The following is a 17,191-nucleotide window of genomic DNA, read 5'->3' on the forward strand; positions in this document are numbered from 1 at the left end:
TTCTGTAGATAGCTGGTCAAGGGAAGACCAGAGGTACATGTGGCAAAAATCATGGTGGAAGATAATTTTAGGAAGCCAAAAGACGGTGGTGTCGTAGAGTGGCCAAGAGAATTGTAGGAAAGGATATTAGGGGGTTTGTTGAGCTTTTTGCCCTTTCAGGGCCTATCCTATATGAAATGTTTGAAGAGGAGGTCTGTGTATTAGAAGGAACATAGACTAGAGACATCCCAGTTCATCCATTTCAGGCATTTGTGAGCTGTGTAAAAACTCCTCAATTTCTTTGAGGCTTGCTCTTCTTAAAAGAGTAATGAGTAATGAATTGTGGGATTAAATTGTGATGATTAAATGAGAATGAATTTAAAGCTACTAGCCATAGTGCTTGGAACATAAGTACTTAATGGTAACTGTTAATAACAGTAATGCTGAACGAAACATAAAATTCAGTAATGTGAAATTCAGTTTTGTTTAGTAACATGATATACAATTTTTTTTAGAAGTTATACTTTGATCTTTTATTATGCAAAGCATTTTAAAGGCATGAGATTACAGATAAAAAAATATTTTTATAATTAAACGATGTGCTTTGATTAGCTTACCTGATGACATTCGCTTACATACACAGTATTCTAAGATGGATTTTAATAACTTATATTTTCTTTTTACAGATGTGTACATCTCGTGATTGATGTGAAGAAACTAGTCATGGGCCAAAGGTCAAGATACTTCTCTGGGAAATGCTGATGCTGCTTTACAAAGTCATACAATGAGTGTTTAATAAGGATTTTCACATTTAAAAGATTTTCATCTTGGAAATATATCAAGTGAAAATTAGAATCTTTTGGGAAACATTTTCCTCCTAAACAATTGTACTTGTAATGGGCGACATGGCAAACAACTCTGTTTCATATACTGGAGTAAAAAACTCTTTGAAGGAAGCTAATTATGATGGAGACTTTGGAACTACGCTCTCAGAACTGCGGTCTCTCATGGAGCTCAGGTCTACAGATGCTTTACGAAAAATACAGGAAAGCTATGGAGATGTCTATGGAATTTGTACCAGGTTGAAAACATCTCCCAATGAAGGTGAGTTTCATTGCACTTGATTTTAGTTCCTTGTGCTGAGAATACCGTATACTTGGCTCATAAATGAACATGCTTATATTGTCTTGGCTATTTGTACGATTATACCATCATTTTAGTGACATTAAGGGTGAATTAACTATTAAATTGGCACAGTTAAAGTAACTTTAGATCAAAAAATAATGTTGCAAATTATTTACTATATTTTTGGTTGACAGGAGGAAATCGTTTATACTGTTGTACATATTATTGCTGCTTGTTTATGAGAGCAAGATTGCTTTTTCCCCTTGAGCTAATAGCATGGAACCAGGCTTGGTAACCCTCAGGGCATTCAGTGGAAATAAGCCCTGCTCACTATTCTTCATTTTGCGAGGTGACTTAAAATAGTTGTCTCTGCCAACAGCTAACTGAGTTGTTTTTAACCTAAACTTTAATAATTAGTTCAGATGGTCCTAAAGCAAATGGAGTAGATTAGATAGCAGTTTTTGACCAGGCAGGCATTTCCTTTGATTAAAAATAGTTTTCAATCTTGGAATTATGTTTAGTTTCCCTATGTTCACAGAAGCCTTTGGTTTTTCATTATTCTTGATTTGTAGTAAGTTTCATTGCATTGTGGTCTTTGAAATGGTTTGAGGAGGATGGCCTTTTATTCATAGGTCATGTTGAACATAAAATTAATGTCAGGTAGTTTCAAGTTGCAAAGGACGAGGGAGAATACATGAAGATGAATGTTTGGTGGAGACTACAATGTATTTTAGTAAGGATGGGAAATTATTAATGCTGAAACCTAAAGCATGTTAGTATATATATTTTATTACAAAGCCAATTCTAAAGAAATTATGCCAGAGGTGTTTTTCTTAACTTTTTTTATGAAACATCTAATGCCATCCTACTACTTGTGATAAAATTTAAAATAACAGCAAAAAGTTATTTCCAAAATCGTTAAAGAATTTTAAATCACATTAAAATAATTTTTTTAATGTTTATATAATTTTATGTGAATTGCTCATTGCCCACTGGTGGGTCGTTCCTTTGCTTTCTCTGAAGTAGCATGGTCTTGAGGAAGACAGCATCAGTATGCATCTTATCTTAAAAGGGCTTTCTCCATCACTTGGAGAACCACTAAAAACATGAACTCTTTTAGTTATATCTTCAGTATGCTCTAGCATCTTAAGGTAGCTGGGATCCCTGTTGTTGATGTAAATTCAGGGTATCAGGAACAGAGCCTTAGATAAATATTAACAGATAGTAATTTGGCAAAATTTGGAGTTCATTATGCAAACCCACTTTAAAATGTTACCTAGCTTTAGATCACCTTAGAGATTTGCACATTAATACGCTGTTCTCATTCATTAATTCAACCATGTGTACTTATTACATTTTAAAAATATTTAGTTAACATTTTAATTAAAACAAATATATGTGTTATACATATTTCATTCCAAAATATGTTAAATATTTCAGTAAGTAGAAATATTTTTGAGCATGTGAACCATAAGTGCTAAAAATGCCAACAGTGACTTTGAATTTAATCTAAAACCTAATTATTGGATGTTTCATGATCACCAAATTGATAGGAGGCATTAACATTAAAAAGCCCTCAACATAACAACATGGTTTGTTTATAAAAATGATATCGAACTTCAGTTTCAAATCTGTATTTAACTGCACTTCCCCCAAACATGTCTTTGTATTCCTCTGATATTAATTAAAATCCTGTCTTCTAATAATAACTACTCCTCCATGATGTGTTCTTATTTTTATAGGCATGATTTTCATTAGATTGCATTGGAGTTTCTTTTGTGCCATTATTTTGGGCAGTACTCCTTACATCAATTTTGATTTAATTAGTGAAGTTTATTAAGTTAACTGAAAATGTTGGATCTAGGAAGGGATGGTCTAGTACCCTTTTGACAACATTTTAAAATTTGAGGAAGGGATGGTCTAGTACCCTTTTGACAACATTATGGAAGCTGTGAGTAATCTCTAGAAATTGTCACTTAACCCTCAACATTTTGTGTGCATTGTTGCTGCTTTATGCTCTTAAATAAATGTATGCAATATTTTTCCTTCTTTTATTCTTAGAAAATTCTTGCTCCTCTTTCTAGTATTGTGAATTTAATTTTTGTTAAAGTTTGTGCAAACTGTTGTCTTCACTGTTTATATATAGTGTGTCATTTTAAATTTCTTTTAGAGAATGTGAAAAAGGCCATTTTAAGCATTATATTTGTATTTACATTTGTAGGAATAAGAACAGCAGCAGCCTAATAAGAGTATTATTTCCAAAGTAATAGTTTTAGTTTAACTTAGAAATATTTTACTCAGAAAGCTAATGAACATTTTATCACTGATCAACTGGACAAATGAAAATAAAGGAATCATCAGGGATAATCTGCTAGGAGTTTATCTGCCCAAGAAAATGGTCTAGACACCAAATACTTGTAGTCAGGGAAAGTAAGATTAAAACAGTTCTTCAAAGTACATGAATTTTGGTTAGGTAAGTTTATCTTTCTCTTTAGTCCTTTCATTCATTAATTCATTTCTCGACACATTCTTTTATCAGAACTAGATTGTTAATTGTCATATATTTTATATATCCCCTAAAAAAAGATTTAGTGTTGGCAGTTTTAATAGTAAGGTAATTTAACTGTATAATTAAATCACATCTCAATTTCAGAGATGTTAATAAATTGTAAGAATATGTGCATCTTCAAATTGCTGGGATATTGTATTCATCAGATATCTGTTATGTGGCAGGTACATTTTTTAGGCTCTGAGCATATATTCATTAAAACAAAAATTCATGTCTTAGTTTTGCATGGGGGAGACAAAAATCACAAGACAACTAAATGAAATGTGTAGTGTGATAGTGATACGTGCTTTAGAGAAAAATGAGCGAAGGAAAATTGGAAATATTGAGGTCGTCAATATTAGATTGCTGTAAAGTCTGGAGGAACACTTTAAGACATTTTTTAGGAACAACAAAAATGATAGGTAACACGTATCACATTTTGTGCGTGATTGGTTGTTAGCATTTACAAATATTAACTCATCTTCTCAGCCAAAGAACCCACAACACAAAAAGGTTACATGACTTGACCTCACGTCTCAACATTTCATAAGCCCAGCGCAGGGATTCATACCTTGACATTCTGTCTACAGAGAACATGCTTTTAACTGCTCTGTTTTATTTCCTGTTTTAAAAGTTCAGCTCATCTTAAGAATATTGAGAAAGTACCTTTGCTCTTTCCTCCCAACAAGCATTTTCTGATAGCAGGAATTACATGATGGAAAAAGGTTGATTTTAAGTTCCTGTTTATCACTCAGTCATTAAAATACCTACGTCCTGTTCAGAAAGTTGTATTTGTGTACTCCCTCATTTGGCCTATTAATTTATTGCTTGTTTTCTAGCAGAGTAGTCCTTTAGCTTGATTTGAAGCCTACTCTACGTGCCCTGATCAGTAGGAAGTGTTTTGGGCCAGAAGTGATTTTCTTTTCTTTTTCACTCTTTTCTCTCCCTCTTATCTGCTGCTAGTGCTCCTCATTGACTGGACCAACTGAAAGCAGGGGAGCTCTATTTATGCAGCCTGTACAAGTCAGCTTCCAGGTAGAGAAGGGTGGGACTTGACTGGAGGGCAGGTGGAGGGCGTAGACTACAACCCAGCACCGCACACTGCATGGGAAGGTCTTTGCAATATTTTTTCAAATCTTTAATAAACCTAAAGTCTTGTGTCTGGAGACAAGAAAAGACAGCACATAGAGCCAGATGTAATTTTCAAATTCAAAACTTCCCAGTGGTTCTGATTAACCATCTTTACCCTTAAAAGAATTAGAACTATAAATTTCAAGATTAACAGGAATTGAGACTTGTAACTTCATATTTTTAGCTTTTTCTATGAGAGCAAGGACCTCTCTTGTCCTTAGAATCCAAGAGTTTTATGCCAAAATAACCTGCTAATATCCCAATTGCATGAAATTACCATTGCAGTTTTTTGTTCTGTCACTTTATTGTTTTCCTACATTACTTTATTACTCCTATTCTAAATTGTATTTCTTGATCTTTTTATTTTTACACTAGCTTTTTTTGGTATTTTTTCCATTTTAATGTGTTCCTGTTATCCATATTATATTTTATATTGAGTGATAGACTAGACTCTTAAATGATAAGATTTCTAGAATTCATATCCTGGCCCTGGTATCATGTTTATCATTCAGTTATACTGCAGTAAACAAAGGGTAAAAATGAATTTATAAAAATTAGACAGGTACTGAGTGGTATTCTCTGTAAGAGGCATGGCTTCGTGGACTTGTGAAGAGCAAGAAAGCAAATGAGACTCTAAGCTTTTTAATGGTGGCTGCTAAAATTAGGTAGAAGAGAAAGAAGCAAAGGAAATAAGAAAAGGAAACAGAAAGAAACAGAAGGTATGTGGTAGGAACCAGAGTCGAGTCAGCAGCAATTGTCCATTGCTGACTAATGTTTCCATGTTTCAGATGGCAGTTTATGTTTGCACTCATAGAAGTAACGCTGTTAGTTACGCTGTGTAATGTAGTAAAACTAACATTCACACATGAAAATCTGTTGTAACTCTAAAAAAGTCAGCCCTTTGCCCAGAATAAGTCGTTATTGACCTATTGGCAGCTACAAGAATGCTCTGAAGCCCTGATGTATGTGCTTGGTTATGCAGGTTGGCACAGCCCTTGCAGGCATTCAGCAAGGATTTGCATGGCTGTGGTATGTCAGCCATGGATGCTTTCATACATGTATAGAGTTACTAACAAGAGTTTTATGTTGATGATTCTGCATGACCTTGTCCTAGAAATGTATTGCTGCTGTAGTAGAAGTAGAGAATTACATAGTTACTACCTGCTCAGGTCACTAATTTTCATTGCTTATGACTCTCTTGAAGATAGTTTTAATACTGACTACTCCTCTAACTTTGTAGCATACATATTATTTTATAAAGTTGTACTCAAAGGGCCTGACGCAGCATAGTTTTAGAGTTTTTTTAAGTTTAGTTTTCTGAGTATAATGGACCAATTTGCTTCTCAGAATATTCTGTTCTGGCTTTTATAGCATTATGCTCTTAGGGTTCTCTTTCTTCACATCTGGCCAAATCTCATCAGCTCCTATGCTTTTCTTTAGATGTTGGCAGGCCTCAGGTTCTGTTCACCTGACATGCTTCTCTTCATCTACACACTCCCTGGGTGATGCCACCCACTCCTAAGACTTCACATGTCATCTGGATGCTGGTGATTCTCACATCTGTAGCTACCATTTAAGTTTTTCTCCCAAGCTTCGAGGCTGAAAGCTCGGTTCTTTTTAGACACCTTTATTTTCTCAACCTTTTCCTTCTGAAAGCATGCTTTTCTTTTTCCCCTTTCCAGTGAAACCATTATCCACCTTGTGAGGCGGCCCCTGGACCTTGACAGGTATCTTTCACCCACTCTTAACTCATTTAGTTAACAAGACTTGAAAATTCTAACTCCTCACGTTGTCTTAACTCAAAGGTGTCTGCTTCTCTACAGCCCACTACCCTGTTCGAGGCCCGTCTTCTCTTGTGGTAATTCAGGTGACAGCATCCCAACTGGTGTCTTTTCTGTCTCCTTCATGCTGCCTGTCACTTTCCTGCTGAAAGCTGGCAGTGGCTTCACGTTGCCCTCAGAATGAAGCTCAGCCTTCTCTCTTGGTTAACAGGTCTCACTGGGATCTGACTCCTGCTTACCTCTCTGACCTTACCTCTTTGCAAATCTGTTCCTCTGCTCCTCAGTGTTTGGGCATAGCAAAGTTTTCAGTTTTCTTAACTACCATTGTGCCAAGGTCACTCTTGTTTCTGGGCCTCTTACATACTATCCTAGTCTCTTCATCTGAAATGCTTTACCTCATCCTTCCTATGACTATTTAGCTCTTAATCGTTCTTAAGGTCTCAAGTTAGATATCTTAGAATTCCCTTATTCACCCCAAGCCCCTGAATTTTGGATTCCAGTTCCCTTTGTGAACTCCTATAACATCCTCACCACTTCCATCCTAAAACTCATCACACCGGGTTGTGATTAACTGGTTACTTGTCAGTCTGCCCCACCAAAATGTGAGTTCCTTGAGGGCAGGGGCCCAGAGAAAGGCTATTTGGCTCAGTTCCCTTTGTGTGCTTAGTGCCTGGCTTGTGGTAGATGGGCATTCGGGAACAAATGTGTAAGTTTGACTTTAGACCAGTGATTCTGAAATTTTTGTTTTGTTTTGTTAATCATCACCCGAGGGTATTTTTTCCATTGATTTTAGAGAGAGGGAAAAGGAGGGGACGTGGGGGGAGAGAGAGAATCATCTGTGTGAGACACATTGGTTGTTTCCACATGCACCCCAACCGGAGCTGGGGACCGAACCTGCAACCCAATTACGTGCCCTTGACTGGGTATCAAACCAGGGACCCTTCGGTACATAGGCCCATGCTCTAACCATTGAGCAAACTGGCCGTCTGGTTCTGAAATTCTGAGAGGGGTCTCCTTTACTTTTGAAATTGGGAATATTAGTCTGTTTCCCAAGAAGAATGCACATAAAAATAAATTTTCACATGTTTATGTTTTCCTGTGGCCCTCAAGTCAGCAGCGTATACATACAAACAGGACATAATTTCAAGTACAGGATGCGATGAGACTGCAGTGTGTGCAGTGTATTAGCCATGGTTTTCAGTTCAGCCTATGTGTTTACTGCATTCCAGCACTCTCCCCCCTTCATTTCCTAAATTGAGACATCATTTTATTAGTCCCAGCAGTTGGGATGCTACATTTTGTTATAAAACATTAAGCTATTGATATAATTTTCATTTTATTCCATATTATGCCCTTTTCAAATATATAACAATACTGTTAAGCCATTATGTATTTATAAATAAATACAGGCTTTTTTTTTTTTTTTTTTTTTAATCCCACAATGGTGTATCCAGAACCCAAAGCATATAATTCTGAGACTGCTTTTGATGGTGAATTTTTTTAGCGAAGCTCACTGGGCCATAAAGAGATCAATGCAACGCCTGCCCTTGGCCTCATTGCCGCTAACACCACAATCGGTTGAGCCAACAGGACTAGGCAGAAGATTTCTCATTATGTTTATTCATAACTTGTTCTAAATAATTTTATATCATATGTACTCTATTTTTATAGCTCAGACCACGTAGTCTCATTACCAGCCCCACCAGCTTAGCTATATCTCTTCCCCGCGAACGTTGCTTTCTCTCCCCTCACCGTGGCAGCCTCTCCTGCACCTGTCGCAGACTGACACCCATGCCCTGGCTCCTGCTCCCTTTTGCCTCTTTAAAGGCTTTACTTGAGCACTAGTCTGTGTCTCTTGTATCACCAGTGTCTCTACTTTATCATTTCCCTGGGTAAATAATTTGCTTTAATATCCATCACTCATCTTTGAAAAAGCAAAACAGGGTTGTATTGACTCATTTTAATTCACCTTTACTGCTTTATTTCTTCTCCCCATTGCGTCCTACTCCTGGAAAAAGTTATCGATACTCATTGTTTCCACGTGCGCATTTTCATGCTCTGTTCAGGTCTTATCAGACTTTCTTTACGTACCACTCCACTGGAATATTCCTTATCAAGGTCACCAGCCTCTGTCCAGCGAGAGCCAGTTGCCCAGCCTGTGTTCATCTTACTCAGCCTTTGTCTAGTCAGCTCCGTTATCTTCTGCTTTTAGAAGACTATTTTCTGGACTTCCCTACTGTTGCAGGAACCTGTCTCTGCGTCATGCACCCTTCCCTACCCTTCTGTTTCTTCTTAGTTGGTTTTAGCTTCTCTTTCTCTGTCTGACCGTCAGATGCTGCCTTGTTCCAAGGCTCTTGCCTCAGCCCTGTTTTCTTCTTGTCTACTTACTCTAGCTTTCCAGGAGCTCTCATTGGGCTGTGACTCCAGAATCATCTCTATATTGGTGCCTCTGGCTTAGATCTCTCCCTGAGTTCCAAATATGAATAGTCAGCTGTCTACTAGACATTTTTGCCTCTGTGTTTAATGGGCATCTCATGTGTAAACCTGTAAAACAGAACCATTAACTCCTTTCCCCCCCCTTTTCCCAACCAGTTCTGCAGTTCCCAAAGCCTGCTCTTTCTTAGTAAACGTCTCTCCAATCTATCCGGTTAACTACGTGGACCAAAAAAAAAAATTTTAGATGAGATTCTTTATTCTCTCTCTCTCCTCCACACCCTACCCTTCTACTAGTTTTGTCTGATCTGATCTTGCAAGATTGGTGGCAGATCCAGTCACTCTGCGTCTGCTTCTAAAACCCAGATGCAAGCCATCATCTCTTCCTACTGCGACAGCCTCCCACATGGTCTTTTCCCCCCACTCTTGCACTCTTCAGTGTATCCTTCACACAGCTATTTAAATGAGATTTTTGTGACTTCCGTTGTACTTAGAATAAATGCCAGTCCTCTCTCCATATTACTTTGTCTTTGTCTCCCTCTAGTATAATATAAGCTTGCTGAACGTAGGACTTGTGCTGTTCACACTGACTCTTGAGCGTGGAGAACAGTCCTTGGAAGTAGTAGATGTTCACCCACTGTCTGTTGGTAACAGACTATGGTTACAGGATTCTTAACTTCATTATATTTAGATTATGTAAGATTATTTTGTATTAATAGAAATTAATTGCCCCCAAATGGAGTTAAAATCTGAGGTGTTAACTTTGTAACTTGTCTTCCCCTTTTCTTAACTCTATTACCCTGTCATTTATGATTTACATACTGTCCTTTGGTCCTTCAAAACAACCTTGTAAATTATACCAACAACTATTAATGCTCCCCCTCAACCCCCAAAGAGGTAAGTGACTTGCACAAGATTTCAGTAGGTGAACTGGATCCTAGGTCTTCTAATTCCTTAGCCATACAACTTGATTGGTACAGTGACCTAGGTACTTGTGTGTGTGGTGGTATTATGGAAGGATTATAATAATCTTTAGGACCAGCTGCTTTTTTCCTTCCCAGATTCCCTCCAGGATACATTTTTAAGCTATCTTTAGCTCTACGGCTGTTCTTTTCAGCATGAACATAAAATATTGGCCCCTATTATAACCAATATAAGTTTTCGATGAATTATTTTTATAGTTACAGTGGTGATATTTAAAACTACCTGGTGGTGTGTATGTAATTAATCGTGAGCTCTGTTAAGTGTGAGCTAAACTGATAGAACATTGCAGTATCTTCAAACAAATTTCTTAGGAACCATTGAAGACTGGCAGGAGGAGAGCTAGCAGTCTTTTATTTGCTAGTAAGGGCGTTAAAATATAAGGCAAACAACCCACTATCTGATGTCATCCTTTCATAAAAGAAAGGACATTAATTTGAAAAGCAGTAAGCACATCATCTCAGAATAGTATCTCAATGTATAGTTCTTTAAAAAAAATAACTTTTGTTTTGTGGAAAACCTCACTGCATTGATTTTCCTCTCCAATTAAACCACGGACATGGGTAACATTGTCGCAGCCCCGTGTGATTGGGCAGCACTGCTCTAGCCTGACGAAAGTGTGGCTTCCGAAGTATAGTTTGCGAGCGTCTTCTCTCATAACGCCTTTCCCCCTAATAGCAGTTGCTGCGGCCCTTCACTGCCTTTCTTTGCCTAGAGCTCCTTGGCAGCTTTCAGTAGATGACTTTTGTCATCAGAAACCTAGGCTTTCTGAGCTGCCCTGTGTGGACCAACTTCGTTAGAGCTGCTTGTGAAAACATGCTCTGGAATATTTTTGGTACCTTTAACAAATAATTCCTTTAAAATCTACGTGTTTATTTCTCCTTGTGTGTTCTAGCAGCGTACTTTTTGTTCTCTCTGCTCCTTTCCGCCTACCTCTGCATTGGGATGAGTAGCTAAGCCACTCAGAGCCCAGAGCCTCCCAGTAATCAGCTGTTTTCCTGTCCGACTTTGATGTTCTCTTAGAATGAGCTCTTGCCCCCCAAAAAAGAGTTGAAGTTAATCAAATTAGTTATCAATTTAAATTTGTGGTGATCCTTTAAAAGCCATATCACCCTGTTATCCCCACCCCCTTTTTTGGTATTCTTAAACAAACGAAGGGAAAAGGTTGTTTTCCCCACAGTAATGTACGTGTGTACATACTTTGCATGAGCAAATTTGGATAGATCTAGGCTTGACGGGATCAGCAGGTTAAATCAGAGGAGGACTTGTTTGATCGGGTGAAGGAAAGGCAAAACCGATGTTCACCCAACTCTCTCTCAACCTCTTCCCCCGTAGCTTTCTAATTCCACACCGTAGGCATAGTATTATTTCTCTCACAGTGACAGTAGGTACAGTCAGTCAATATTTCTTTCATTGGAAATAAATCCTGAAAGTAAAACTTGAAATAAAGGTCATCCTAAGTCTCCTGTTTTTTGTGACTTGCAAATCTTTTATCAATCCAAGCATAACAGACATTTTGGTGAGAAATGTTAAGAGTGTGTGATAGATTAACTTGCCATTGCTCTTCAGTAAATATAAGTGAAATATCAAAGACGTTCGCTGATTAAGTTAACCAGGATGCAATAAGTAAAGCAAAATAAATACCTTTATATAGTTCCTCATTTTTGGAGGGGAAATCATTGTAAGTAAAGGTCATGGAAATGTTTAATTCCAACAAAAAAGTGATCAAAGTGTCATCTCAGTTCTGGTCTCTAGCAGTCTATAAGGTGCAGTAAGATAGCATGGTAAAAAATAAGCATTTTGGAAAAGTGAAAATTCGCAATCTAATTTTGAGTTATCTACTTAAACTGTTCTTTTAAAGCGCTGCACGTGTTTGCATTGATTTAAAACCTGAACATCACTAACGAACAAAAAATAAAGCCACTTTGACAGGGTCTTATGAATTGGAATCTAGAGTTTAAAAAAATGTGTTTTTAATAAAGTAGATATTGTCATTTGTAAGTAGTAAAATTGTTCACTGAAATTTTGTTTCTTTTTATCAGGTTTAAGTGGAAACCCTGCAGATATAGAAAGAAGAGAAGCAGTGTTTGGAAGGAATTTTATACCTCCTAAAAAGCCAAAAACCTTTCTTCAGTTAGTATGGGAAGCATTACAAGATGTCACTTTAATTATATTAGAAATTGCAGCCATAGTATCACTGGGCCTTTCTTTTTATCAACCTCCAGAAGGGGATAATGCACGTAAGTAAATTGGGGAGGAAAAAGAAGACTTTTATGTGTGATTTTAAGTTGAGCTCATTAGCTTACCTAATACATAATAATAATGGCAGACCAGCATTTATTGACTGTTTGCTATGTTCTAGACACCATTCTGTTATTAGTGCCTTTAGTAGTTCTTTAAATATATTACCTCGGATAATTTTCACAGTAACCCTATGACATAGATAGTTTCACCTCCATTTTACAGTGAGACACAGGCTGAATAACCTGCCCATATGTGCATACTGTGTGTCTGGCAAGGAGCTAAGCCATATATATGATGTGGTCTGTGCCATCATGGTTTTTAAGTTTTTTTAGAACCCTATTGTGGAATAATTTTTCATTTAGGAGGTTTTTGGAAAGTCATTATGAACACACAATTATATTCTCTTCCCCAATCCATTACCTTTGAAGTTCTTAAAATGTGTTGTTACGTTCGTGATTTGGGTAATTTACTTGCCATTCTGGAAATGTTTCTACTACAAAGTATCCTGGCCAGTGGAAAAGCACATTATAGAATGGTGGACCTAGGTTAACTTGTAGCTATACATGGTTTTTTTCTCCCACCTTTCTATGGCCTTCATTTCTCTTTTAACACATTGTATGCGGGAAACGTATTTGTACGTTTTACGTTGACTGGTAGTAGAGCGCTCGATAAAAACTACCCGCAAACAATGTGTTAAATTCCTCCTCCTCCATTTAAAAAATGTATTTTAAAAATGGGTATTTCTGACAATACATTCTACTATTGCTAGGAATCCTTGCTTGGGTTTTGGTCCGTATATTTAAGTAGCTATAAAGTGAACCAATGATATTTTATATATGAGAAGAGTTATTCACCAAAATATTTTTGTTTGTGAAAGCTTCATTTTATGCTTTTCAAGTTATGAAGATTTGAATATATATTTTTGCTAACTCTAAAAGTTGTCTTAGGTAATCATTTAAATAATTATTTCAAAGGTGTGCTTAGAGCTCATGTGAAACCTTGTTTTTTTCCTTTGAAGAAAGTTGCTTACAGAATGAGCCAGTTTATCTGAGCTCAGTGTAGATCAGGGTTTCTCAGCAGCAACACTGTTGATATTTACACTGAAACATTCTTTTTGCCATGTTCATTATAGCACCTCCCAAGATCACACAATCAGAAAGGTGTCCAGACATTGCCCTGTATCCCATAGGGGGCAAAACTGCCTGTGGTTGAGAATAACTGATATAGCTAAGAAAGGATTTAGACATTGTTCTTGTAGTATTAAGCCAAATTATTTTTAAAACTTTTTTTTAATTTAAAAAACTTTTGTTTATTTTTATTAAATAATATGATAAAATAGGACATATTTTGCTATGGAAGTATTAGGGAGAAAATGACAACTCAGAGGAAATAATGCTCACTGAAAATCCCACTTTTTAGAGATTACTGCTATGCCATTTTGAAAGATATCCTTCCATATATATATATATATATGTATATATATATATATATATATATATATTTTTTTTTTTTTTAATCCCCACCCGAGGATTTATTTTCCATTGCTTTTCAGAAAGAGTGGAAGGGGAAGAGAGAGCGAGCGAGAGAGAGAGAGAAACATCAATGTGAAAGAGACACATCGATTGGTTGCCTCCCACACATGCCCCTAGCAGGCCGGGGATCAAACCTGCAACCACGAGGTACGCACCCTTGGCTGGAATTGAACCCAGGACCCTTCTGTCCGAGGGCCGATGCTCTGACCACCGAGCCAAACCATAGGGCCTTCCATATTTTAAAAATGTTTCTGTGTAGATGTGTCTGTGTCTATGAGTGGGTAGACGTGAGGATGTGTAAATGTATGTCTTTTTATCTGAAAAGGAAAGTCATACCATGTTTAGCAACATATAGCTATAAAGTCAGTAGTTGTTCCCTTTACCCAGCTCTCATTATAGAGTACTAGGAGTTGGTATTCTAGAACTGAGTTAGCAGATTATTTAAAACTTTTTACTTTTAACATTTGTTTTCCAAGACTATAGGAAAATTAAAGAAAAATATTTTCAACAGGCCTGGATTTTGTTACAAATAAGGTCAGGACAAATCTTCGTGGAAGTGGGACTGCTTCATTCGTAGGCTGTAGTGGGCAGGCCCTTTCCCAGATCTGCTTGAGGAGGTACCGGTATAGATCCAATTGCGGAGATAGTCGAGTTGTCAGTGTCAGAAGGCCCTTTAAAGAGACTCAGAATCTACTAGAAGGTGTTAATAAAACGGATAAAGATATGTTTGCTCCATGGTGAGAAGCTCTTCAGTGTTTGTACTTTATTCTTTTTAACATTTATTAATGTACTTCATGTATCTTTTATCATATTGTGTTTTAACGCTAAGTCGTAGCACTTTGCTTAAAAGGAAATCCGTTAATTATAAATCTACAGTTATAGAAATCTAAATGGTCAAATCTTCTTACTGATACAGTTTGGTGTAAAAAGAAGCACTGTAAACCACATCATAAATAAATCTTTAGTCACCAGTGTGTGTACTACTAGTGGTTCTCAAACTCTTTGGTCACAGGGTCCCTTTACACTCCTAAAGTGTTGAGGATTCCAAGTGCTTCGATTTTGTGCATTACATCTGTAGATATTTACGGTATTCTGAATTACAACTGAGAAATTTAAAAATATTTATCGGTGCATTTTAAAATAACTAAGTAATATAATAAATAATTATAATTACTATGTTTAATTGTTTTTAATAAGTTTTAAATGAAGTACTAAAAAGAGTAGTGGTGTATTTTTGTTTTATTTTATCTCCTTAATGTCTGCTTAATTGAAGGTCACTGAATTCTCCTCTGCTGCTTTAGTCATTGAATCATATTAGCACATGGAATGCAATCTTTGGGAAATCCCACTGCCCATTCATGAAATACACGGCAAATTTTCTGTGAATATTCACATGGTCCTTTCTATTTCATTCCTAGTTGGTCGTACTCTCACCTCTGTCTTCTCCCCCTTGTCTGTCCCACGTAACTCTCCCAGATTAATCTTTAGTCAGCACCTCCTTGGTGTTCATGCTCACTATCCCAGAATACACTTTAATCATTTCTAGTATTGTTCATTTACTCGCTCTGTCCTTCTGAATCATCTTTTTCCTGTTTGCCTGTCCTAAGAGAACTATTGATTTTTCAGAGATTTCAGCTCAGCCCTCAATTAAGAAAGAACTTACATAGGAAGGCAGGAGAACCTATGCCTTCATGTGAATTTATAAATAACCAAAGTAAGCTTTCAAGAAACACGACAGACCTTTACTACCTTTCTATTTCGTGTTCTGTTTCATTTTTTCAAAATGTTGGTCATGAGCCACTAAATTGATTTTAGACTCATGATAAATTACAGCCCAAGATCCGAGAAGCATCGGACTTGACTTTTTCTGTTCCATTCCTCGCTCTTCACCATTACTGACTCTACAGTGTTGAGGTTTTTGTTTTATTTTTTTCGTTCTCTATCTCTTTCCAAACTCTTTTCTGCCATAGAGGCTTTGTACTGACTTAAATCTGTCCCTGGAGTGCTGTTCTTGTTGATCATTCGGCTCCTAGCTCAAATGTCACGGACACTTCAGAGGGGCCTTCTCTGTTCATCGAACCACAGTTAGCCCTCTTCATGTGGAAGCACGTCACCCTGTTTTATTTTCTTCGTGGCACTTAGGATGTCTGATAGAAATTATTTGTGTTTTATTATCTGGCTTCTTCAGACTTCCTTCTCACCTGCCAGTCTAAGTCTGGGTTCTGTGAGGAAAGAGAGCTTGTATGTCTTACTGCTATATCCCTAGCTCCCAAAATAGTGTCTGGCACCTAGAGTAGGGGCTCCTCAAATAGCTGAATTAATGAGTAGCACTTAACTTTTTTTTTTTTACTTTTTTTATCCCCACCCAAGGATATGTTTTTATTGATCTTTGAGAGAGGAAGGGGGAGAGAGACATACACATCGATGTGAGAAACATCAATCAGTTGCCTTCTGTACACACCCTGACCCGTGATTGAACCTGTCATTTGGGTATGTGCCCTGACCGGGCATTGAACCTGTGACCTTCCCGTATATGGGACTGTGCGCTCCACCCAACTGAGCCACACCGGCCAGGGCACTTGACTTAACTTTCATGTTACAAAAGCCAACATTTGATATCATACTCCAGTAAAATTAATATAGTAAATAAGCATGATTCATGGGCAGCACATAATACTTTTCATGGGTGTCTCGCCCACCATGTGTAATTATTTATTAGCATTTACATTGGCTGAGTGCACAGGGTGTCTCAGCCACTGCTCTGCCTACTTTACCAATGTCCTCTCGTTGAATTCTCATTACAACACTGGGCTAGGTGGTGTTATCCTAATGGGACATATGAAGAAACCAAGTCTCTGAAATAAGGAACTTGCTGTAGGGTTGGGATCTAAAGAGTGCCTCCCTGTCCTGAGGTTGAGAATCTTCGGAGGCAGGGAACTTGAAATGGACATAGTAAGCATTTTTGTCATTATGGAGTGCTTTGAGTTCAGTGAGGTGTTTAGAGTTACACATAAAATTAACTAGGTATATAAAGATCGTAATTAACTTACTATGTGCTATTACCGTCAATTCAGAATCCTTTTTGATGAGCATTTTCTTTGTTTCCAAATAGTTTGTGGAGAAGTTTCTGTTGGAGAGGAAGAAGGTGAAGGTGAAACTGGTTGGATTGAAGGAGCTGCAATCCTCTTGTCAGTAGTATGTGTGGTATTAGTGACAGCTTTCAATGACTGGAGTAAGGAGAAACAGTTCAGAGGCTTGCAGAGTCGAATTGAACAAGAACAGAAGTTCACAGTCATCAGGGGTGGTCAGGTCATTCAGATACCTGTAGCCGACATTATTGTTGGAGATATCGCTCAAGTAAAATATGGTAAGTAAAAAAAAAAAAAAATTAGATCCGACACTAGATGTAAAATTAATCTTGTTCACAGTTTAGCATA

The 17,191-nt window shown here is 37.3% G+C and overlaps 1 protein-coding gene across 2 annotated transcripts in view; it reads left to right on the forward strand.

The window, feature by feature from the left end:
- The window catches only part of ATP2B1 (ATPase plasma membrane Ca2+ transporting 1), a 117,128-nt gene that overhangs the window by 52,288 nt on the left and 47,649 nt on the right, over positions 1–17,191 (forward strand). For both annotated transcript variants that reach the window (XM_087814500.1, XM_087814501.1), the window contains exons 2-4: positions 666–1,083; positions 12,021–12,218; positions 16,867–17,121. In XM_087814500.1, the coding sequence (XP_087670626.1) occupies positions 876–1,083; positions 12,021–12,218; positions 16,867–17,121 (661 nt within the window). In that variant the 5' untranslated portion in view covers positions 666–875. The remainder of the gene's footprint in view (positions 1–665; positions 1,084–12,020; positions 12,219–16,866; positions 17,122–17,191) is intronic.

This window comes from Miniopterus natalensis, chromosome 2, assembly GCF_054644295.1.
Source record: "Miniopterus natalensis isolate mMinNat1 chromosome 2, mMinNat1.hap1, whole genome shotgun sequence".
Classification (NCBI taxonomy): Eukaryota; Metazoa; Chordata; class Mammalia; order Chiroptera; family Miniopteridae; genus Miniopterus; species Miniopterus natalensis.